The 24327-nt window shown below is 37.8% G+C and overlaps 1 protein-coding gene and 1 non-coding gene across 7 annotated transcripts in view; both read left to right on the forward strand.

The window, feature by feature from the left end:
• Nucleotides 1–24327, forward strand: part of CCPG1 (cell cycle progression 1) — a 52599-nt gene that overhangs the window by 21507 nt on the left and 6765 nt on the right. For 3 of the 6 annotated variants that reach the window (XM_059700429.1, XM_059700464.1, XM_059700439.1), the window contains exons 3-9: nucleotides 1009–1129; nucleotides 3960–4036; nucleotides 6906–7110; nucleotides 9291–9386; nucleotides 11109–11360; nucleotides 16953–17074; nucleotides 20680–22088. In XM_059700429.1, coding sequence (XP_059556412.1) covers nucleotides 1009–1129; nucleotides 3960–4036; nucleotides 6906–7110; nucleotides 9291–9386; nucleotides 11109–11360; nucleotides 16953–17074; nucleotides 20680–22088 — 2282 coding nt within the window. The remainder of the gene's footprint in view (nucleotides 1–1008; nucleotides 1130–3959; nucleotides 4037–6905; nucleotides 7111–9290; nucleotides 9387–11108; nucleotides 11361–16952; nucleotides 17075–20679; nucleotides 22089–24327) is intronic. The other 3 variants (XM_059700445.1, XM_059700474.1, XM_059700453.1) reach the window with 2 other exon arrangements.
• LOC132223799 (U6 spliceosomal RNA) lies at nucleotides 16322–16428 on the forward strand. The gene has a single exon (XR_009450522.1). It is a non-coding gene; the product is annotated as a U6 spliceosomal RNA (small nuclear RNA).

The following is a 24327-nucleotide window of genomic DNA, read 5'->3' on the forward strand; positions in this document are numbered from 1 at the left end:
ATGAGGGTATTCTGTGTTAGGGATAGCTTGTCACAGACTAGATCATATCTATACTCGTATCCCTCTTCCCATCATATCTAGTTATCAAGTCTTACATGTTTTTGTTTTTGTTTTCCTTTTCCTACTGTCGCCATTCTGATGTAGGCCACAACTGATCTCCCCTGAAACTACCAGTCCATCCCTAACCTTGCCTCTGTTTCTACTATTTCCTCCCACTTTAGGCAACCCCAAAAACTTACATTTAGGATTATTTAAAACCCAATCCTTTAATGAGTTCTTTTAATTTTTTGTTGTTGTATCTTTATCAGGAGAACTCAGACCTTTTGGTTTCATAGATTAGTAAACTATAGGAAAATTGAGGGCACGGTTAGAGGCAGAATTAACTAGTGGTTAACTTTATTTCACTAATTAAGACACATGGAAAAAACCCTCAAAATCCACTAACTATTTATTAAGTAAAAGACAGTCTAACATCACAGTAGGAAGGACAAGCTTGGAAGAATAAATAATACTCTAAAAAGGAACCCCATTAATCTAAATGGGTTCATTGTAAGCCTTGCTCTTAAACTTTTTCATTTATACATTGCTGTAATAAGTAGTTATTTGCATGTGGCTGTTTCTCTGAATAGGCTGTAAATTTAAAATTCTAATTTTTTATACCTATCTTACCTAACAAACTCCGTAATCTTGAGTAGAAGCAAATTAATAAAAATAGCTCACAAACATTTATCTGTTGGGATTCAAATTTATTGTTTGGTTTTGTGAAATAGAGCAGTTAGAGCATTCAACTTTTAGTCTGACTTCACTTTTAGAATCTAAACCTGTTCTCCATTTTGCTGTTTCCCTGCCATAGGCCTTTATGGAGTAAATTGAACAAAAGGTAGTCAGATTAGATACTGCTCTCCTTGGAGTATAGCAACATTGGACTTTAAATAATGGATGCATCTACTTGTATTCAAAACTTTGATGACCTGATAGACAAATAACTGATTTTCAACTTTTCCCTAGGGGTCTGATATAGAGATGGTGGCTTCTGAACATGGGACAGCCAGTGACAGCTGTGAGCTCCTCCCAGAGTATTCATCTTTAGAGCAAGAGGAGCTACAAGTATTGCAGTTAGAACAAGGAGGTAAGATGTTTAATAAGTCAGATATATTTATTTTTTAAAATTGGACGTGTTTGGGACATTACAAATCTAGGTGGACAGCTAAGTGATTAGGCCATTGAAGGACTAATGTGTTAGTATGGACTAGGTGGGCAACCCTGCAGAGTCTGGTGGTACCAGCCTTCCCAGGGCCTTGTTTATTTGCAGCTGTAGTATATGTTTGAGCCTCCAGATAACTCTTTGATATTGCACATGTAATGTTGAGTCCTTCAGTGACTCAATATTATCAATCTTGATTAAGACTAGTGATATACAAAATTATTAAATTATCACAAGAGATTTACCAAACTTTTCCAGTTATTGTCACACTTCAGAGTACTTTGGTTAGAAGTGGTAAATGGCATTTAACAACTGTGTTACATCTACATTGTGTATAATCCCACTTCTTATGGGATTTGATGTTCACATTAATCATATGAAGAAATATGATGCCCAAATAATGAATGTATATTCTAATCTTCGTATTTAAATTACTTCTAAACGTCTTTAAAAAATTACTAAAAATTTAAACAGTACATTTCCCCCCTGGAGAATCAAGTGGAGGTGTCCAGGCTAGAAATACAATAGATTATACCTGTTAATCTTGTTTTTAGCCTACCTATTGATTACTGATTTCCTTTGAACAGTGATTGTCAACTTTCATGGGTCAGAGATCTCTTTGAGAAACTGAAAGCTAGGGACAGTCCCTCCCAAAAAATGCATATACTCATGTATCTAAAAAAATTTCCGTACTTCCTTAGGAGTTCTTGGACCCAAGTCCACCTTTATTGAGGAGTCTTACCTCCAAATTAATATTCTGTTAGGGACTATAACATACAAAAGCAGTGTATGTTTTTTTTCTTCTTTTGTATGGATTAAATTATATGGGAAATACACGTTAGAGAAAAAATGATGAGCAAAAAAAAAAAAAAAGAAATCAAACTACCCATAATTTTTTTGGTCTGGAGATAATTGCTGTAAACATTTGGTATGCGGGAGGGCAGAAGTAGGTTTACAGTTATAAGTATGTGAAACATAGAGTTTATTCTTTCTTGTATTATCATTTATTATTGTACTAGAGGCTCGATGCAGCCCCTCACAGCCTTGGCCAGCCCTCGCAGCCCCGACTTCGTCTGGAAGGTCATCCGGATGGTCATTCCGCTGTTTGGTCTAATTAGCATATTTTTAGCTCTTTATTATGTAGGATTATTTTCCATATGAACAACTATAAACCTACTTTTGCCCCACCCTGTATGTTCTTTGCTATGCATAAATTTACACTTATTATTATATTATTTTACTACTTTCAAATTTTGTTAATATTGTATAGCCTTTCTAATATGAACTCTTGTAGATTTTTCCAAGTCCTTTTTAAAATATGTTTTTATTGATTTTTCAGAGAGAGAGAGAAAGGGGGAGAAAGAGAGAAACATCAACGTGAGAGAGAACAATCAATTGGTTGCCTCTAGAATAGCACCCTGACCATGGACTTCAGCCAGCAACTTGGGCATGTGCCCTGACTGGGAATCAAACAGACGACCTTTTTGGTGCAGGGATGATGCTCAACTAACTGAGCCACCCTGGCCAGGGCTCAAGTTCGTGATTTTTTACAGTCTATTTTTTATTATAAACTAGAGACCTGGTACACGAAATTTGTGCATGGGTGTGTGTGTGTGTGTGTGTGTGTGTGTGTGTGTGTGTGTGTGTGTGTCTGTCCTTCAGCCTAGCCTGCACCCTCTCCAATCTGGGACTCCTCGAGGGATGTCTGGCGGGCCCTTGCAGCCCCGGCTTTGTCCAGAAGGTCGTCTGGATGGTCGTTCCGCTGTTTAGTCTAATTAGCATATTAGCTCTTTATTATGTAGGATTATTTTCCATATGAACAACTAGTTCATATGGAAAACGGGCAGTCGGACATCCCTCTCACAGTCCTGGACTGCTGGCTCCCAACTGCTCACCTGCCTGCCTGCCTGCCTGATTGCCCCTAACCTCTTCTGCCTGCTGGCCTGATCACCCCCTAACCTGCCAGCCTGATTGACACCTAACTGCTCCCCTGCCAGCCTGATTGCCCCCAACTGCCCTCCCTTGCCAGCCTGGTCACCCCCAACTGCCCTCCCCTGCCGGCCTGGTCGTTCCCAACTCCCCTCCCCAGCAGGCCTGATTGCCCACAACTGCCCTCCCCTACCAACCTGGTCGCCCCCAACTGCCCTCCCCTGCAGGCCTGGATCCCCCCGCAACTGCCCTTCCCTGCTGGCCTGATTGCCCACAACTGCCCTCTCCTGCAGGCCATCTTGTGTGTTGGAGTGATGGTCAATTTGCATATTACCTCTTTATTACATAGGATAGTTTATAATTCGGAGTCATAGTTTTGATTCTTGTGTTCCCAGACACTGATAGACGTTAGAGTAGTGGTACCTTTAGCTTGAATAAACTTTAACAATGCAGGATATGATCCATCAGATATCTGAGAATTGGTTTTCCATGTTAACAGATTTTTATAAACACCTTGCTTTAAAGTAAGTACTTTGGTATTGTAAGGTAAAGACTGTTTACTTAGAGAGTATATTGCTTTAGTTGCTCTTAACTGAGTTCAGTTCAGTGTCTAAAATTATCCCCTGACAATTTCAAATATTGAAATAATTATATTTGAAATACAGATCTTTTTAGCAATAGAAGAATAACTTATGTCATTTGATTATGTCATTTGATTAAATCCACTTTGAAAATTTGAGAATACATTTTTTTGCACCCAGATCATTATATATGAAGATTGCCAAAGTGATAGAATGTAATTGAATTGATTTTTTCTTTATATCAGAGAGCAGCCAAACTGTCACAATGGTAGCGGGAGAAACTGCTTATCCAGCTTTGGAGGAAACACAGTTAGCACTTGTGGTAAGCTTGTGTTTTACTCTGTGGAAATATGGTAAACATAGAGAATGCTAATCAAAGCTTCCATTTCTAGTTGTGCATTCTGTTCCTATTTGAATTAGAAATAAATTTTGTTGAAAATTTTGAGAGTCCCCAGATTGATCAGTTAAGGTTAAAGTTGTTAGTTTTTATTTAAACTCCTGATTCAGATGTGTTTTAATTTAGAAAAGTAATTCATTGGTAAGGTGTTAAGTCTTATTCATACAACCACTAATATAATTTTCTTTCAAAGTAGGTTGTATATATATATTTTTTTTTGGTATATAATTTTTTTAAAAATATATTTTATTGATTTTTTACAGAGAGGAAGGGAGAGAGATAGAGAGTTAGAAACATCGATGAGAGAAACATCCATCAGCTGCCTTCTGCACAGCCCCACTGGGGATGTGCCCGCAACCCAGGTACATGCCCCTGACCGGAATCGAACCTGGGACCCCTCAGTCCCCAGACCGATGCTCTATCCACTGAGCCAAACCGGTTTTGGCGGTATATAATTTTTTTAAGAGTTTGAGCCAAACCCCTGACTCAAATGCTGGGAGCAAGATCTCAAATAAGTTTTGCATTTTCTTTTATGCATTTGAAATTAAGTAAAATTATGTGGGGGCCAGAAAAAGTAAGGTAATGATTGGATTACATGATAGTTAACAAGATTATGTACTATCTTAGGTGGTTACAGTTTATTTCATAGGTGCGTTGACCTAGATGTACAGATATAATGGACAGGGCTTGTTTATATGCCTGGGGCATGACTACCTACCATGACCTGCCTGCCGGGAGCCGGTCCATCCTTGCTGTTTCAAGGGACCTGGCATATATAGCATACAGTTCTTAATATGTTTGCTCACCTTCTTGGCGCTGTGTTTTAACCAAGGTCACCTCTCCGAGAAAGGTTGAATCCCCAGGTAGGGATTTTCCCCTTAAGTTAGGGAGGGAATAAAACCTCTTAACTAAGTGCCAGGCGGGTAATTAATCATTTTAACTACGAACAATCATGCTTAAGCTACATAATCTTTACTCCCTGGTATGGAGATAAGAAACGCCCTAACCTTTGGAATAGAGATTGATAGGATTGGAATCAACTGGTATAAATACAGATGCAACAAGACAACAACAGACAGAATTCAGAAGACAGAACCTACGCAGAACTTGGAGATGGAGGAGCTTCGCTGGAGAGAACATGGCAAGGGATCCTGGACTGAACCTGACTGCAGAGGTTGGCAAGAGAGCCTGACTAGAACCTGGTGACCGAACCTGGCTGGAGAACCTAGCGAGGGAACATGGCTACAAAACCTGGCTGGAGATCCGAAGCAGAACCTCTCTGGAGATCCAGACCAGAACGTGGCTGGAGATCCTGGCTGGAGATCCTGGCTAGGCTGCTGATCAACTGAACGCTGTCTCCGTATCATTCCTTCTTCGCCGACTCCGTCCACACCTTTGGGAACCCCTGGACCTGCTGGGGTTGGACCCCGGCACCTGCCCAGTTAGGAATTTATGATCAGATCATCCTGTGAGGTTACTTTCCATAGAATCCCCTTTTTTCATCCACATTTCCCCCTTTTGATCATAAATCTGAAGGTCGAATAGTGTGGTCTCTCAGTTCTAGGAAGGCTCATTCCTAGGAAGTCTCCCTATGGATGTCATCTTGATTGTTGGTGATGGGGCAACACTGTAAACCAGAGGGTCTGAGTTGAGGCTGCATTTTCCCAAACCAGGAAAGGCAGGTAAATGGAAGGCAGTCAGGTTTTATGGCCTTCATTTTAAAAAAAAAACACTCTGGACCAGGGGTGGGCAAACTTTTTGACTCGAGGGCCACAATGGGTTCTTAAACTGGACCGGAGGGCCGGAACAAAAGCATGGATGGAGTGTTTGTGTGAACTACTATAAATTCAAAGTAAACATCATTACATAAAAGGGTACGGTCTTTTTTTTTTTTTTTTAGTTTTATTCATTTCAAACGGCCGGATCTGGCCCTCGGGCCGTAGTTTGCCCACGGCTGCTCTGGACCATTTCTATCCTGAGAACTATGATTTGAGTCCTGCCTTCTGTCTCTCATCTTTCTGTATTTGGCATCTAGTATAACACTTATGTAAGCCATGAAAAGAGTATTAACAGTTACACATGTTCAGCCATTATAAACAGTTGAACTATATAGAAAAACACAAAGAACAAGTACAGGTATTATGACAAATACCATTAGCAGACAGGAAAAGACAGTCAGACAAAATGGATTCAGAATTCAACATCAATCCATAGGTATACAAGCCTTGTCGATGTATTGGTATATAGTTTGTCTAATTAGGTTATATTCTTGAATTATATTGAGAAATTAAGCTAAAATCAAGGTCAGTTTTTAATGAGAACAAACTAAATCTTATCCTTTAGCATTTACCTGACTTCTAGATAAAACTAGATAGCTAGATGATCTTTACATGGCATAAATGTTAAAAGTTTATTACATACGTAACCAAGAAAATTTCATCCGTCTTTTAATGGGCTCCCTGACTACTGGGTTACACATAAATAAACCCATGGAACCGGTAAGAAATCCTCTCCTTTCTGTGTTCATTTGGGTTGTAAAGGTAGGCTTCCTAGCTTTTGCAGCCTACAAGGCGTTGTCAGTAGTTAGAGTCCCCAAAGAGTTTGAAGGGGTTTTCATACTAAAAGATGAAGCTACTATTGAGTAATCCTTTCCTATTAGACAGGATTCATATCTTTTATTTCAAGCCCAAATTACCATACTACTTAACTACCATTTGACACTTTGAACTGTGTAGAAAAATAAGGCCCCTAAATAATTGTTGAATTTACTATCTCTCAAATTATGATTCCTCAGGGAGAGGAAGAAAAGTCACCTGAAGACAATGTTTCTTTTGGAACTGTCAGTGACGATTCTGATATTGTGACCCTTGAGCCACCTAAGTTAGAAGAAATTGGAAATCAAGAAGAAGCCATAAGTGTTAAAGAAGCACAGAGTCCAGAAGACTTTAACATGGGCTCTTCCTCTAGCAGCCAATACACATTCTGTCCACCAGAAACTGGTAAGATCTATACAAAGAATACACTGATAACAGACTTACAGACTCCTGTGACCATATTTTATATAACGACTTGTTTTATAATCCTAAATCTCAAGTTTTGAATATTTGAATTAAACTCAAACATTTTTATAAAATTTACTGTTATATTTAATGTTTTCCTAGACTCTAGGGCAAGGGTCCTCAAACTTTTTAAACAGGGGGCCAGTTCACTGTCCCTCAGACTGTTGGAGGACCGGACCACAGTTTAAAAAAAACTATGAACAAATTCCTATGCACACAGCGGCAGCAAAAACACCCGGCGGGCCGAATAAATGTTTTCAGCAGGCCGCATGTGGCCCGCGGGCCTGGCCGTAGTTTGAGGACCCCTGCTCCTAGGGCCTAGAGACAGTCTTTTGCTATAACAATAAATGCCATCTCTTATTAAGTTAAAAGACCAAAAAAAAAAAAAAAAAAAGGCTTCAAGAAGGAGGTTTGTTAATGTCTCAAACACTCCCTTTGACATGTTTTCAATCTTTAAGAGTGGAGATTGTGCCATTTTGCCTAAAAGCAAGAGAATGTTGAGATTTCTACCTACAATGATAAAAATTTTACATTGTAAAAATAGTGAAACTTCTTTCTCTTCAATTATTAATCATTCAACAAACAGTTACTGAGTGCTACTATGTGCCAAACAGGGCTCAAGCAGCTGGCAGTGCAGCGGCATCCCAAAACCCTGACCTTCGGATCATTCATTTTAGATTGAGTTATGAAAATGTGCCTATTGTAAGTCACGTTGTTAATGCAGTTAATGCCTATTGTTCAGACAGAATCATTTGGAGGTTAAAGTGTGAGTTACTAAACTAATTCCCTTCTAAAATTTTTTGGCTCAATTTTAGGGACATATAACATCTTTCAATGTGGTATAACTATTTAGACACAAGTTACTAGAAAATATAAGAAACAAACCTATAGTTAACCAACAGTTATTAACCCACAATTAGAACTTAAAAGTGAATTATTTGAGACACCTTGGAATACTGCCAGTGATTCCAGTAATTTCTTAATTTGATGCAGAAACAGGAACATATAGTATCTATTTTAGATCATTTCTTTAGATTTTACCATTCTTTAATATTTACATTTGCCAAAATCAGACAATGGAATTTTTATTCAGTTTAAGTTAATAAAATGTTAAGTAGAGATTTTTTAGTTACCTCATTTAATGAGTTATTTTCAACTAGTGTTTCAGTAGTTTGACTATGAACAAGAGCTTGAAAATACTTTATTCAAAATGTTTAAATACTTATGAGATGATCTTAGTGATCAGAGAGAAACTTTGGTGTTGGCTAGAATAGGGCAAACGTAATTGATTTTAGAATCCATTTTGGTCACCGAATTTTATTTATTAAAATATAGGATTCATACTTTTATATATATTCAATTACTTTTTTTAAAGGCTGTGGTGGTTTAATCTGAGAATATTAGTAGGCCAGAAAAGGTAATTGAATGAAGTAGGAGTAGTGGAGAAGGGTCCAAGCAGACATTTAAGAAATTGATGCTATACATGCTGTTATTTTTCAGATACTTGGACACTTCAGAGTACATTATTCTAGTTTTAATCTACTTTCTAAATTTGGACTTCTTGGGAATTTTATAGATTTAGTTAAGAGGTATATTTTATTAGGTGTTTTTATCAATTGCTATCCCTCCCAAAGGAATTACTTCAATAGAGAACATGTTAAAAATAATAAGTTACATTGGACTATGTTGAAAATACTACATATACTAGTATATATCAGTTGCCCAGAGTTTTTGTTCTCTTTGCCTTATCCCATATTTTTCTCAGTTTAATTTCCTGCTACCCTATTGCTTATTTTGTTTTTTTTCCTTTCTTCATCTGTGTTGGATTTCAACTTCAGTTTTTTTCTTCTTGTAAATTAAATTCTTGTGACAGTAATCCCTTGTTGATGTAAGAACACTCCTCTCCCTCTCCATATGACTCTTTCCTCCCCTAAGAGAGCAAAGTTGGTAGTTGTAGAAAAGTTTGTATTGTATATGTTTTTTAAAAAGGCATAATTGTTAGATTTTGATGGAGCACGAATAATGTTAAATGATAATTTAAAGTATTTTCAATTCTCTTTTTTCCTTTTATTCTTTATAATAAAGCTTTATACATCTTTTTCCCTGTTTATTCACAAAAGAAAGGTGGTGGGAGAAGCTGTGGAAGATTCCTGAATGCATAAGGGCATGGGATGATCAGCTGAAACACCATGTTCCTAGCCAACTCCTTTTCCAAGGTGGTGTGACTAATCTATCAGCTTTTCTAGAGCTGAGTGTGCCTAGTCACATTTACTGCTTACTTAGTGCTTTAAAGATATCTCTTGTCAGCTATGATACTCTAAGCAGGTGTTCAAATTTATTTTGTGATAAAGCTGGCTAAGCTTATTGCATGCCTTTGCATTGCTTGCATCTTGGACTGTGGGCCAAATGAAGCTTTAAAAGACTTATAAAAATAAAAATATTTCAGCTATCATATGTATGGGTTAAAAAGATGGAAGCATTAGATAAGGATGTAAATTTATTAATACTGGTTAGGCTGGTTTACTTAGAATATATAATGAAGTCCATATGTTAAATGTAGAATTGAAAGTTTATTAAAGGAATTTTGGCTAAAGGTTTGTTTTTACATTGACCCATCTTAATACTGTCAGAAAGTCTGACTTAAATACTCCATCCATGATCATGAATGCTTTTGTATTATGTAATGCTTTATTTAAGTCTTCCTTTCTTTCTCTTTGTCCAAGAAATGTAACCTCACAGCTGAGGCGGTGGCATCTTGGAAAAACTATTGGTCAGGAATAACCAGATAAACATGATGGGCATAAGGGTCATGAACAAAAGATCTCTCAGTAGCTTCTGTATCACTAAATATTAGGAATATTCATTAGTGCCTTCTGTCTTTGTGTATTTCGTTGTAAATGTGAAAGTTAATTGAACCCTCCATAATCCTTCTTTAAAAAGTATTGCCTAACCTAAGTTACCAGCTTTCCTTTGGCATGGATAACCTGCCTTCTGAAGAACTGTTTTGCTTCTTTAAAACATGAATGTTTGTTGTTTTGGAGCTCTGTGTATCAAGTTCAAGCTCACATTTTATCCTTACTTTTAATGCTCTTTTTCTTTCTAACTGGTCAGAGGGAATTTCAGAGTCACGTAATTTTCTGAGTCAACATATAATTTTTTGATAATATAAAACCGTGTTAATAAATTATACATATGAAAAACAAGATAATTGTTCTGGTATATATGTTTTCAGGACTTTTGATTTCTTGTGAATTTTTTTAAGTGATGGTTTACTATTCTTTTCATAAAGGAGCAGCACCAGATTATTCCTTAATATCGGAGATAGCTGTTGTGTCACTTCCTCATGCTGACATATTTACTAGAAGGGTGAAATTAATAGCCTTCTAGTAAGAGTGGCAGTTGAAGGGAAGGGCTCATCTGACTTCTGGAAATCTGTGTTTAACTAGAGTGCTCTGAACCTTGATTATGGACTCATAGAATGGAAGTGAAACTAGAAAAACACCAAGGAACTGCTTGTATATGTCCCTGTGTTCCTTAAAACAGTTGAGCTTAAATTGAAATGGAAGAGATACAGGGTGTTTTTTTCTTTTCTTCTAGAAATAGTATTTGTTTATAGCTCTACTATCAAATAAATTTAATAGACTATGAGAATCAATGTTCTGATGGTATAAACTATAAGAGAGGTTTAACAATAAAACAGCTAGACCTTCAAAGGCACAGAATATGATTAACAGATTCTTGTGTATCACAGTTGAAATATTTTATGTTTTGGCATTGTGTTCATAACCTTGAAAACTTGAGTTCATATTGTGTTGTTTTGTTTTTGGCTGTCTTATGTAAAAAAAGCATGTAGGGATGGCATTGATTATTCTAAATCATATCTACTAGGGAAACTTTCATAAAAATTTTAAATATTTATCTACTTTTTTTTAAAATAGTATTTTCATCTCAGCCGAGTGATGACAAATCAAGTAGTGATGAAACCAGCCATCAGCCCAGTCCTGCCTTTAGACGCCGCCGTGCTAGGAAGAAAACTATTTCTAGTTCAGAATCTGAAGAACGACTGCTCGCTGACCAAGAAACGGAACCCTCTAAGGAGCTGGGTAAACGCCATTTCAGTAGTGGCCTCAATAAGTGTGTTATACTAGCTCTGGTGATTGCAATCAGCATGGGATTTGGACATTTCTATGGTAAGTAATTGAAAATTTGTTAAACAAACTGATGGCTTAGGGTAGAGACACTTACTAAGAGTGAGGAAACCTCATATATTTAATGACAAAGCTATTTTTACTTAAAGTAAGCAGTATTTAAGAAATGTAAGGATTATTGGCATGTATTTTTTTTATAAGGAAAAGATTAGAAGATTAAAAATCTGAAATGCTTACAATGAGGTAAATTGTTTATTTTAGAACCACAATTAAAGTAGTTTGAACTCTGAGGATTATCTAAATCCCAGTTGAAATAGTTACGATTGAAATGTCAATAATTGGTGCTCATTATTTCTGCCTTCAGATTTTTTGTTTTTGTTTTTTGTTCTTGCCTTCAGGTTTCACTCAAGCCATATATATATATATATATATATATATATATATATATATATATATATATATATATATATAATTTTCTTTATTGATTAAAGTATTATGTGTCCTTAGACCCCCATTGCCCCCCAACCCCCCACTCATGCCCTCACCCCCCTGGTGTCTGTATCCATTGGTTAGGTTTATATACATGCATACAAGTCCTTCAGTTGATCTCTCCTCCTTACCCCCACCCTCCCCTACCTTGTTAACATTTGTAGTTTTGTAGTTTAGCATTACAGTTTACTCTGCTCACTGTTAATCTTGTTAGTGTTTATGTACATTGATTATCTTAATGAAAAGCCTGTGAAAGTCTCTTGGGTAAAAAGAGGAAGGACTTTCATGTGGTGTTATTTTTCATTTGGGAGCCCAACCATTGAATCTTTTTTCCCCTCAATATTTTAATATGTAATTTATTGATTTCAGAGAGAGGAAGGGAGGAGAGATAGAAGCATCAGTAATGAGAGAGAATCACTGATCGGCTGCCTCCTGCATGCCCCCTATTGGGGATCCAGCCCACAACCCAGGCATGAGCCCTGACCTGGAATACAATCGTGACCTCTTGGTTCATGGGTCAGTGCTCAACCACTGAGTCACATTGGTTAGGCCAAATATGAAATCCTATTTAAGGTACTAGAGGCCCAGTGCATGAATTCCTGCATGGGTGGGGTCTGGCTGGGCCGGCCCCAATTGGGGCCCTATCAGGGCTAGGCTGACTAGGGGGAAGGGCCATGGGCAATTGGCCAGTGGGGGGTGATTGTGGACGGGACCAGCCGGGGGGAGGGGCTGCGGGTGGTTGGCCAGCCAGCCCTGCCCCTGATCGGAGTCGGGGGACTGAGGGAGGTGGATCTGGCTGGGGGGAGGGAGAGGCTGTGGGCTGATTGGGGTGGTGAGGGCCCATCGGGGGCGGGGCTGGCTGGGGGGGAGGCGCTGCAGGAGGTTGGCCAGCCGGCCCCGCCCCCAATAGGGCAGGCTCACTGGCCACTCTGGGCATCATAGCAACTGGTTGTTCCGGTCGTTACTGCATTCTGGTCGCTGGCTTTTATATGTATAGATATACGAATTTGCACAAAGCTGAGAGTGAGAACTGAACAGTCACACTGCTATATTAGAATCAAAACAAATGTCTTAGATCTTGTCAACAAATTTTAGTTTGCCTTGTATTAACTACTTTTAGGATTTTTTTTTTTAGTACATAATCCACAGTTTAACTTTCTGAAGTATCCCTGTTTTGTTAGTTCCTTCTACCAATGTGTTTCTTATATAAAGATTGAAGAAATACTCCATGTTGATTTGTGGAAAAAATACATTATTCAATGTAGTAGAATGTGAGGTAACTTACTGAAGACAGTCAATGCTTGTTTTAAGTCAGAGTCAGTAAAATGTGTTTCTTCTTGTATTTAACTTTATATTAATAAAAATAAGTAATTACACTCCTGCTTGAATTTATTACTGAAAACTGTAATTTGTGTCCTTCCTTGAAATTTGTTGTCATGAGATTTGACTTAACTTTTTTATTATCTAGCTGGAGCAAATGTGTGAATATGAATATATTTTATTTTTTGAGCATGATGTTTCCCCCCACAGGTAAACCTGGAGGTAACAAAGGAGAAGGTCTTATCTTAATCTTTTTTCCTACTAAAAATAAAATTAGTAATTTAATGTTAATCCAGATTCCATTAAAACCTCACCAATTGCATGAACTTTTAAGTATTTTGTAGTAAGACCAAGTTAGAGAGGAGTGCTTTCAAAATTCAGAAATTATTACCATTATTTAGGATTTGGGTCATTTGTAATATTTACTTTGATAATTATATTTACTAAAACATTTTCCTGCACTTCTTGAAATTAAATTTTCAGAATATGAAAAGACTGAGTAACATAATATGAAGAAGGTTTATATAGTAATAGATTGGCTCAATGAACATACAAAAACTTACCTGAGTAATTATTACTTTTTCAAGATCACTATTTAAACTACATCACATTTTTTAAAAATTCTGTCACTGATCGCAACACTTTAAGAGCTCTTTAGAGTTGACTTCAGAGCCAGTTTGAATTTCTCATGCACCATGAAGTCAGTCATTGTACACCATAATCATTTTCTTTATAATCATTTTTTAAAAAATACATATTTATTGATATCCGAGAGAGAGAGAGAGAGAGAGAGAGAGAGAGAGAGAGAGAGAGACATCAATAATGAGAATCATTAATCGACTCCTCCTGCACGCCCCCTACTGGGGATCGAGCACACAACCCAGGCATGTTCCCTGACTGGAAGGAACCATGACCTCCTGGTTCTTAGATTGACATTCAGCCACTGAGCCACACCAGCTGGCTTGTTTGATAATCATTTAACAAAAACATACTACTAAAGGAGCCACTCAAAACATTTACCAACTTTGGCTCTATATAATTTTGGAGTGTCAGACCTATCCTGGAAGGAAGAGAAAAATAGTTTGACTGAGGATAGTAAAATAATGTACTTACAGGTATTGGCGACTGCTTAAGGTTCTGAAACTGCTTATAGAGGTTTAAAGAAATATCATATATGATGCACCTATCTTCCTTACTTTTCTTTGTTCATAAGCTATCCATATTCTAAATCATTAGTGAAAGTCAGTTGATTCCGTTTTCTCATGAAGTTGCTTTAAGTATTGATAGGCTGCCCAGCTCTTGAACAACAACATAATAGAATATAAGTAGGTACCACATTATGCAGAACAGACAATTTATAGCTCGAAAGCTACACTTATTGAGTCATCCTGGAGATGGTAGGATTTGAAGTGTGTTTGGTCTTAATTATGCTTATGCGAAGTGGAAGGAAAGTGGAACATTCCTGCAATGGAGAGTCTGATAACTTGAAAGTAAACTTGCCGGGTTTGGAAGCAGTCTGCCTGGACTAGAGCAGAATTGATATTTAGAAATAACGGAGTGTAAGGATGGACTCTGTGGGATGCTGTTATATTGTAAAACATCTTGGAACTTGGTAGGAGAGTGTGATTTATAGAGTGAACTGATTGCAATAATTTTAGAGAAAAAGTGTAGGAAAGAAAAATGGTATGGGGAAAATTAAAACAATCATTCGGAAAGTTTTGTAATTTAGATATTCAGTGACCAGGGCCTTAATTATAATGATAGTGCATATGGAGAAAAGGTTGGTGAAATAAGGGACATTGAACTAGTAATGGAAAAGACAACTTTGAGCTAGGAAATGGAGATGTTGGTGGTTTGTTTTTTAAATTGCAGTAAGTGTGCTAGTGCTTCACTTTCGGAGGTGGGGGTGTTAATGGGGAACAGTTTTAGTAAGTGATAAATAAATAGATGGAGAGCCACTTTGGTTTGTTTTTACCCAACTTTAGAATGGTTTAGGGCAACAGTTAAAGTTTTAATTTATTTTATTTTTATGAAGTTGTCCCCAAAATTGTGCCCAACAGGCGGCTGGGAGCTCTGTTGAGATTGGTAGAGAAGTCTTAACAGCAGTGACAGCAAAAACTGACTGTGGGTTAATAAGATTAAGATAAATAGGCTTGTACCAGAAGGCCAAAGATTATACTCTGAGCAATAACACTTTATAGTTAGGCAGCTGAAGATGTGTATGTATGGGGGGAGGACCAAAACTTCAGGGAGTGGCTTCCACCTCACTTTTGGAAAAAAACCAAAAACCTAATAGGTTGAAAAAGTCCACATAAAGACAGTCATCAAACCTATGCTATGTAATAGTACTGCCAAATCAGATATCAATACATAGTTTTAGGTTATTTTCCAATGAGCGAAGGAATTCATCCTATTAGAAGTTTGAAAAGAAAGATTTTCAGTCACTCTGGGAATTACAGATGTATTTATTTCAACCATTTTAAAAATCTGAGACTCTTTTGAGTAATACTGAAACAAATTTGCCATGCTTTTATAAATTAGAAAATTTAAAGAAAGGATGTGAATCCTAACAGAATATCAGCTGTTAATTGGTAATAGTTGTCTAATTTGGCAAAAGTTTTCAGTGTTTTTCAAGATGTATTGAAGAAACTAAAAATTAATTTGTGAAAGAGAAGAAATACTAAACTGTCATTACATCCTTTCATTACAAAACTCTGTGATATCTTTACACAATGCTATGCCACTCAGTAGATATAATATTGTCAAACGCGTTTTGCCTTATTTTTTATTTCGTGGTGTTTTTTTCTCATGCATGAAGCATGTATCAGCATGTGAAAATGCATGTCTTTGCAAATTAACATTTTATATTTTTAAGGTAAAAATAGATAGCATCCTAGTTGGTTTACGATCCCTTTATCACTGCTGGGATAGGGATAGTGATACTTCAGTACAGACCTAACCAATGCAGTCTTAAAAGATTTGGGCTTTGAGAATGGTGGATAATCACAGCCAGTTATTTTCCTTGTTACACCTTTTGGGTTTGTTTTATATTACTTAGGTAAAATATAGTAAGAAAAAATATGAAATTTTGTTTTTCCTTATAACCTGTCAATAGACTTCCTGCTTTCTTTCTCTTTATGGGGGAGTGCAGTAATTGATGTACTTCAGAGAGCCCTCATAACCGACAGGCCTGAGTGCTCGCTTTGGCAGTACGTATACTAAAATTGGAACAATACAGAGGAGATTAGCATGGCCCCTGTGCAAGGATGGCACTCAGATTCGTGAAACGTTCCATATTTTGTGCAGTGCCCCAGTGGGCATCTTCACACACTTTCATTAGCTTGGAAGAAATATGAGTCAAAGCACAACGTGTGGCACTTAGAAGCAAAATTGTGACTTTTAATTATAAAAAACAAACCCAAAACCAGACCTGAGTGCCTTTATAGAGTAAGATAAAAACATTACATAAATTGTTTTCTTTGTTAGGGTAATGTGGGCTGCTTGTTTTAATCAAAAGGATTGTGAACCACCTAAATGTCCCTGGTATATGAGAAATAAAACAAAAAATATATTAACCTATTTGGCTTGGTCTGTTATATTAACATTCATCTATCACGATTCGATGAATGACAGCATGAGATTTTACTTATTCCTTCTTTGTTTATTATATATTGAGAATGTTTATAGAACTGAAGTGCTGTTATTTTAAAGGAAATGATCCTATCTTGATTAGTTAAATATATGGAGATTAAATGTTTTCTTATGTTTCAAAATATTGGTAATCATAATATGTTATTTATCTCTAATAAAAATGTTCATTTTTAGGCACATTTCAGATTCAGAAACGTCAACAGTTAATCAGAAAGATACATGACGATGAATTGATTGACATGAAGGACTATCTTTCCCAATGTGACCAGAAACAAGTCTCTGTTACAGATTATAAGGTGTGTACTACTAATCCTATATAATAAAAGGGTAATATGCAAATTGACCAAAGAGTTGACCTACCAGAACGCCCTCGGCCCCTTGCCCCAGCCAGCCCCAACCCCCAGCGGGCAACCCTAGCACTGCCCCTGATCGGCCCCCCACCCCAGCCAGCCTGCTGGCTGAACCCGACCAGTGCATTTGTGCACTGGGCCTCTAGTACATTTTATAAAAATTGTTAGCCCATAATTAATATGCTATTCAGATATAGTTATAGTATAGATTGGTAAATCAATAATCCTATCTAATAAAAGAGAAACATGGTAATTGGCGTACGACCGCTACCCTTCCCATTGGCTAATCAGGGCAATATGCAAATTAACTGCCAGCCAAGATGGCGGTCGGCAGCCAGGCAGCTTGAAACTAACATAGGCTTGCTTGCTTCAGTGACGGAGGACTCCAACATTCCCCGCCTGCCGCTGCAGGCCTCTGAGCTGCAAGCAACTATGTAACAAACATAGAAGCTAAACAAAACCCCAGAAACCTGCCAGGCTTCAGCCAGCAGGATCGCAACATTGTAAGCAAAGGCCAGAAACCTACTTTTAGCAGCGGAGGCCTAAGAGCTGGAGCCAAGCCTCAAAGCTAAAGCTGGCCCAGAAAAAAAAGAAAAAAAGGAGCGGTTGGGAGCTTCAGCCACCCCCAGCCTGAAAACAGCCCTCAGCTCCTCACCCAGACTGGCCAGGCACCCCAGTGGGGACCCCCACCCTGAAGGGTGTGTGACCAGCTGCAAACAGCCATCATCCCCTCACCCAGGCTGGCCAGGCACCCCAGTGTGGACCCCCACCCTGATCCAGGACACACTTCAGGGCAAACCAGCCGGCCCCCACCCGTGCACCAGGCCTCTACCCTATATAGTAAAAGGGTAATATGCCTCCCAGCACCGGGATCAGCGTGACAGGGGGCAGTGCCCAAACCCCCTGATTGCCCTGCGGCTCTGTGTGTGACAGGATGCGGCGCCCCAACCCCCCTCACCCCCCATGGGCCTTGCTCTGTGTGTGACGGGGTAGAGCCATAACCTCCCCATCGGCCCTGCCCTGAGTGTGAGAGTGGCAGCACCCCAACCCCCTGATCGGCCCTGCTCTGTGGGTGATAGAGGGCAGCGCCCCAACCCCCTGATCGGCCCTGCTCTGTGTGTGACAGGGTACAGAGTCCCAACCCCCCTGATGGGCCCTGCTCTGTGCGTGACGGGGTGGCGCTGCAACCTCCCCATCGACCCTGCCTTGAGTGTGACGGGATGGTGCCCCAACCCCCCAATTGGCCCTACCCTGAGCATGACTGAGGGTAGAATCACAACCTCCCGATTGCCCTGCTCTGTGTATGACAGGGGGCGGCGCCCCAACTCCCCAATCGGCCCTGCTCTGAGCCCGACCAGGGGCTGCACCTAGGGATTGGGCCTGCCCTCTGCCACCCGGGAGCAGGCCTAAGCCAGCAGGGTGTTATCTCCCGAGGGGTCCCAGACTGCGAGAGGGCACAGACCGGGCTGAGGGACCCCCCTTCCCCCTGAGTGCACAAATTTTTGTGCACCGGGCCTCTAGTAATATTAATAATTATTGATTGAATACGTTTTGTGTCTGTCACTTTTGTGAGTACCTCACATACAGTATTTCTCATTTCTCATCACTACCATTTGAATTAAGCAAGTGTTAGCTTCACTTCAAAGACTGGAAAGAGATTCAAAAAAGCTAAGTAACTTTCCCAAGGCTAGCAACTGGCAGAGCTTAATTCTGACTTCGAAGATGTTAGTCCTAATCACTTATATTACAATTAACCTATCTTAAATTGATATTATATATATAACATTATTATTAACTTTATTTTTACAGAGCTGAGCAAAACATTTTCATTCAGTCAGAAAGAGGAGTGTTTATATCTTAAACCCTTCCCTTGATCAAAGAAAATAATCAGGCAGTTTTTTTCCTTTAAGGTTTCTTGTTAGTTCTGATGGAAGAAATAGCATGTTATATTTTCCTAAAACTCACCTAACTCCAGCAGAACTGTGCTGTTCATTTTGTCCAGTTACCTAACACATTTGTGTGTTAATGAGGACCAGCAGAATAGCTGGTCTCCTGTTTAGTTCTTTCCTGGGAAGGGTGTAGGGATTATAGATAAAATCAGGTTAGGAAAATAAACGGTTCCATTTTTTTTCAATTTCCCCAAATTTCCTTTATACTTAATTTATGTATGTATCCCACAAAGGGTTCTGATTATATTTCTTCTGAAGACAGAATCCCACTTAACATTTGAATTATATATTTCAGGGAAGGACTACTAAAGTTAATTGTAAATAGTGTAGTTTTCCCTACCTTGGTCAGAGGATATTTTTAAGTGTAGCCATTTTCTTTCACCATTATGGTTTTTGGTTCCCTAGGCCCTGCATACATCTTTACTGAGTTAGTTCTTGTAGAGCTTTTGTCTCCAATTGTTAAATGTGGTTTGAATTTTGAAGATCTTCATGGAGGACCTGCTATAAGGATCTACTTACCAGTCACTTAATTCAAGAATATACAGTTTACTGGATAAGGAATTTTGTGCCTTCTAGTCGTTCTGTAGCTGCCTCTGCCTATGCATTTAAAGATATGATTATAATGAAACTTTAAATTTTAATTTGTTCTCTGAAGATTCATAAGCCAGACAGTGAAATGTCCATTTCAGGTAGTTATTTTTCAAGTGGAAAATACTGTCATTCTCTTAAAGGACTTAAATAAATACATATATATTTCTTTTTTTCTTTTTTTAATTTATTTCAGAGAGGAAGGGAGAAGGGGAGAGAGATAGAAACATCAATGATGAGAGAGAACCATTGATTGGCTGCCTCCTGCACGCCCCACACTGGGGATTGAGCTCGCAACTAGGAATCGAACCGTGCCTCCTGGTTCCCAGGTTGATGCTGAACCACTGAGCCATGCTGGCCCAGTGAATATGAGTTTTTTTTAAATCAAGGGTGCTGACCTTGGAATTTTATAGCTAATCTGATCAGTTTTTCAGATTATTTGAATTTGGGAGAATTAGTTATAAATGTTAGCAAGATTCATTCTGTACTTTTAAGGGCAAGAGAAATTACATGATTTATCAGAACTTAGAGATGTTAATTTGCATACGACTAGGGTGTTTCAAATAGGATAGAGATTATTGAAATTTTTTTCCTTCTGAGAGTGCAGTATATATAAAGAGAATTTTTTGAAGCGTGAAGTCATCTCTCACTTTAACTTTTTTATAAAAAATAATCTCCCTCACACAAGGATCACAGAAGCCTTTAGTCCTGCCTACATTCTCTCTAGGAGCCTTCTCATGAGAGGTTAGAATCCTGTAGTCAACAGATAGGAGGCCTATTTCCTTTTCTCCAGGAAGGATTTCAGGTGACTATGGGAAACACATGGACACAGACAATAGGGTGGTGAAGGCCTGGGGTGGGCGGGATCCAGGTGGAGGGAGGCAAACGGGGGAAGAAAGGGGCATTTGTAATACTCTCAACAATAAAGATTTTAAAAATTATATGTCTTAAAGATTTAAATTCAGCTTTTAAAGCACTTGCCATTTTTCTTTCTTCTCTTTCACAAAAATTTAGTCATTGAAGGAAAACCTTGCAAAGTGTTGGACCCTTACTGAAGCAGAGAAGATGTCCTTTGAAACTCAAAAAAAGAGCCTTGATACAGAAAATCAGTATTTAAGAATATCTCTGGAGAAGGAAGAAAAAGCATTGTCTTCATTACAAGAAGAGTTAAGGAAACTAAGAGAACAGATTAGAATATTGGAAGATAAAGGGACAAGTACTGAATTAGGTACTGAAAACCAGAAACTTAAGCAGTATTTGAAAGAAGAAAAGCAGAAAACACGCAGCATCCTTAATCAAAGGGAGACTTTATTGGCAGAAGCAAAGATGCTAAGGAGGGAACTGGAGAGAGAACGACTAAAAACCATGGCTTTAAGGGTGGAACTTCAGCAGTTAAGCTCTAGGCAGTCAGATGGCAACCCAGATTCTCCCAATGTTTTGTCAGAAAAAAAGGAAGTAGAAATCTTACGGGAAAGACTCACTGAGCTGGAACGGAAGCTAACCTTTGAACAGCAGCGTTCTGATTTGTGGGAAAGACTGTATATTGAGGCAAAAGATCAAAATGGAAAACAAGAAACTGATGGAAAAAAGAAAGGGAGCAGAGGAAACTACAGGGCCAAAAATAAGTCAAAAGAAACATTTTTGGGTTCAGTTAAGGAAACATTTGATGCCATGAAGAATTCTACCAAAGAATTTGTGAGGCACCATAAAGAAAAAATTAAGCAGGCTAAAGAAGCTGTAAAAGAAAATCTGAAAAAATTCTCAGATTCAGTTAAATCCACTTTCCGACATTTCAAAGATACCACCAAGAATATCTTTGATGAAAAGGGCAATAAAAGATTTGGTGGTACAAAAGAAGGAGCCGCTAAAAAACCAACAGTTTTTAGTGAATACTTACATCCACAGTATAAGGCTCGTACACAAAACCAGAATAACAGAGGCCCTGCCATGCAAAGAGAGGGAAGGAAAGAAAAGCCAATTCACTTTGAAGAATTTGGGAAAAGTACAAATTCACAGAAATGCAGTGCTGAACATGGCTGTAGTGAAAATTATAATTCTTTCAGAAAGTCTTGTTCTGGTGTATTTGAATGTGCTCAACAGGAATCCATTAACCTTTTTAATATGAAAGTGTCCAATCCTGTAAGGATAGATGAGTTTAGACAGTTAATAGAAAGGTACTTATTAGAGAAACTGGATAGTTTTCATCATTGGAAAGAACTTGATCAATTCATCAATAAGTTTTTCATACATGGTATCTTTATACATGATCAGAAGCTCTTCACTGACTTTGTTAATGATGTTAAAGATTATCTTAAAGACATGAAGGAATATCAAGTAGATAATGATGGAGTGTTTGAGAAGTTGGATGGATATATATATAGACACTTCTTTGGTCACACTTTTTCCCCTCCATATGGACCCAGGTCGGTTTACATAGCACCATGTTATTATAATAGTTTTTAACATTTATAGATTGGATAGCATTTTATTATTTGATAAGTTTTTTGGATGTTACTATTTGTAAAGCACTTCAACAAAAAAATAGTGCTATTTGTAAAAGTACTTTATTGCCAGAGAATTTAGAATAAATTAAATTGAAAGATATAATTTCAAGTTAATAGCTATTACAAACTGAAAATTTCATATAATCAGTTTGACTTAAGCAAATAGTTACATTAGCTTATTTTGTTTCTTTTCATTTTAGTCTATATGAAAAGGTAATCACCTTAAGTGAAATTTTCCTTTAATCTTTTATTTACTCACTTTTGGGAAGCTAGGAGTGAACAATTCAAATTAAATTCTGAAGTCAGAAGGGCTCACATGTAATGATTTGGATGTCCCACTTATTTTCATTTGTCTATTCCATTTGCCAACTAAATTACAATATTTAATACACTTATTACAGAATTATTGTAGTGATATGATTAAAGAGGCAAACTTGACAAGCCACAAGTTCTAATGTGTGTGCTTTGTACATCTAAAAATAACTATCTTTTGCTTATCACCTTTATATTCAATAATATAAAACTTGACTAATCTTCAAATGTTAGCTTTATTTTTTACATTTGAGATAGTTATACAGTGTCCCAAAAAACATGTATACATACTTTAACAGCTGATAGCTCAGTTGATGTTTCTTTCTTTTTAGCCAGACTAAGCTTTGAACAAATAAAATTTATCCAGTAGGCTTTTTTATGAGGTTACATAAAAGATAAAGTTTACGGCACAAAACAGATGAATTGAGGGCATACAAATAGCGAACAAAATGATTCTTGGTGTTTGCTTTTCCATTGCTTCGAGTTACCAGCAGTGCCTGGACCAGAATGGTCATCAGTTTGAAAACAGGCATTGACAAAAACCATTCATTTCTGTAGATTCTTTTAAATTTTCAAAATGAACTGTATATTAATAAACACCATCTTTATAATCATTTAAAGTGTGTATACATTTTTGGGGGACACCCTATATATCTCAATAAAAGTAATGTGTCTGTAAAATAATGAGACTGGTGTCATTAGTCATTCAGTGAATAGTGCTTATAATGAGTAAAGCGCTGTGAGGCTGCACTGAGGAAACAAATGAACAATTCTTGCTGTGAAGGAGCTCACAAGCTTTTGAGAGAGTCAGTAACTAAACTTTTTAAAACTGACTTTTGAAGGAGAAATGAATTTGCCAAGCAGATAGGTATTTGGAGATGTGACGACATGCCACTTTAGGGAGGCAAGATAGTGCTGGGGTATGAACAGAAGACAATGTTTAGCTCACATGAAGAGCCACATTTTATGCTCCAGGATGTGCTTTATGGCATTTTGGATCACTGGCAGTAGCCTGTTGAGATTTATTGGAAAGGATGAACCCAAGTTGGTTTTTAAAACAACACAGACATGAACGGAAAGGGGGAGATATTTGAGTAATACATAGTAAAATTAGTGGTGTTTCTTGTGAAAGAAGTAGAAAGCAACAATTTCCAGATTTCTGGGTTACGGTTTTGAGAAAGGGGAGTTGAAAATGAGTTGTGCTTGGAGGAACCTATTGCCATCCAAAGGTGAGGATTAGTTGGCCATTAGTCTAGCCCAGACTGTGTGTGTAGTCTAGGCTGGAGTATTTATCAGACTCCTGGGAAACACCAACATAGGAGGGGTTGTAGGAAAAGAAAGCTGAGAATGACAAGACCAGAGAGTGGCATCATGAACATCTAAAGATGATCTCAAGTAAAAAGAATATGTGTGTTAATGCTTTAAAAAAAAAGGATTAGATTTCTTGGATGGGGAATTGGGTGGCCATGGATGGCATTATGGACTGTTTCAAGGGAAGTAGTGACAGAAGCCTTGTGGCATTATGGACTGGTTGAGTAACACTGTGACAGAGCCTGATTATAGAGAGAGGAAACCAGTAAATGTAAACAGGGGTTAACTTGAGCTCTAAGAGGGAAAAGAGATTTTGTTTTGTAAGTGATACTAGTATATACATATAATTCTGCTGAGGGTTGAAGCCAATGGGGAGGGCTTGATTTTTTTCAGGAAAGTAAGAAAAATAGTGGAAACATCTCATTATTTTATTGTCACATTTCTGAGGTGGTTCTTTTTGGTTTGTTTTTTGTCTTTATAGGGTAAAAGTAGACTGAATCTTTCTGGCATGGTTATATATGATTATACTTCAGAT

The sequence above is a fragment of the Myotis daubentonii genome, chromosome 1, assembly GCF_963259705.1.
Source record: "Myotis daubentonii chromosome 1, mMyoDau2.1, whole genome shotgun sequence".
Lineage (NCBI taxonomy): Eukaryota > Metazoa > Chordata > Mammalia > Chiroptera > Vespertilionidae > Myotis > Myotis daubentonii.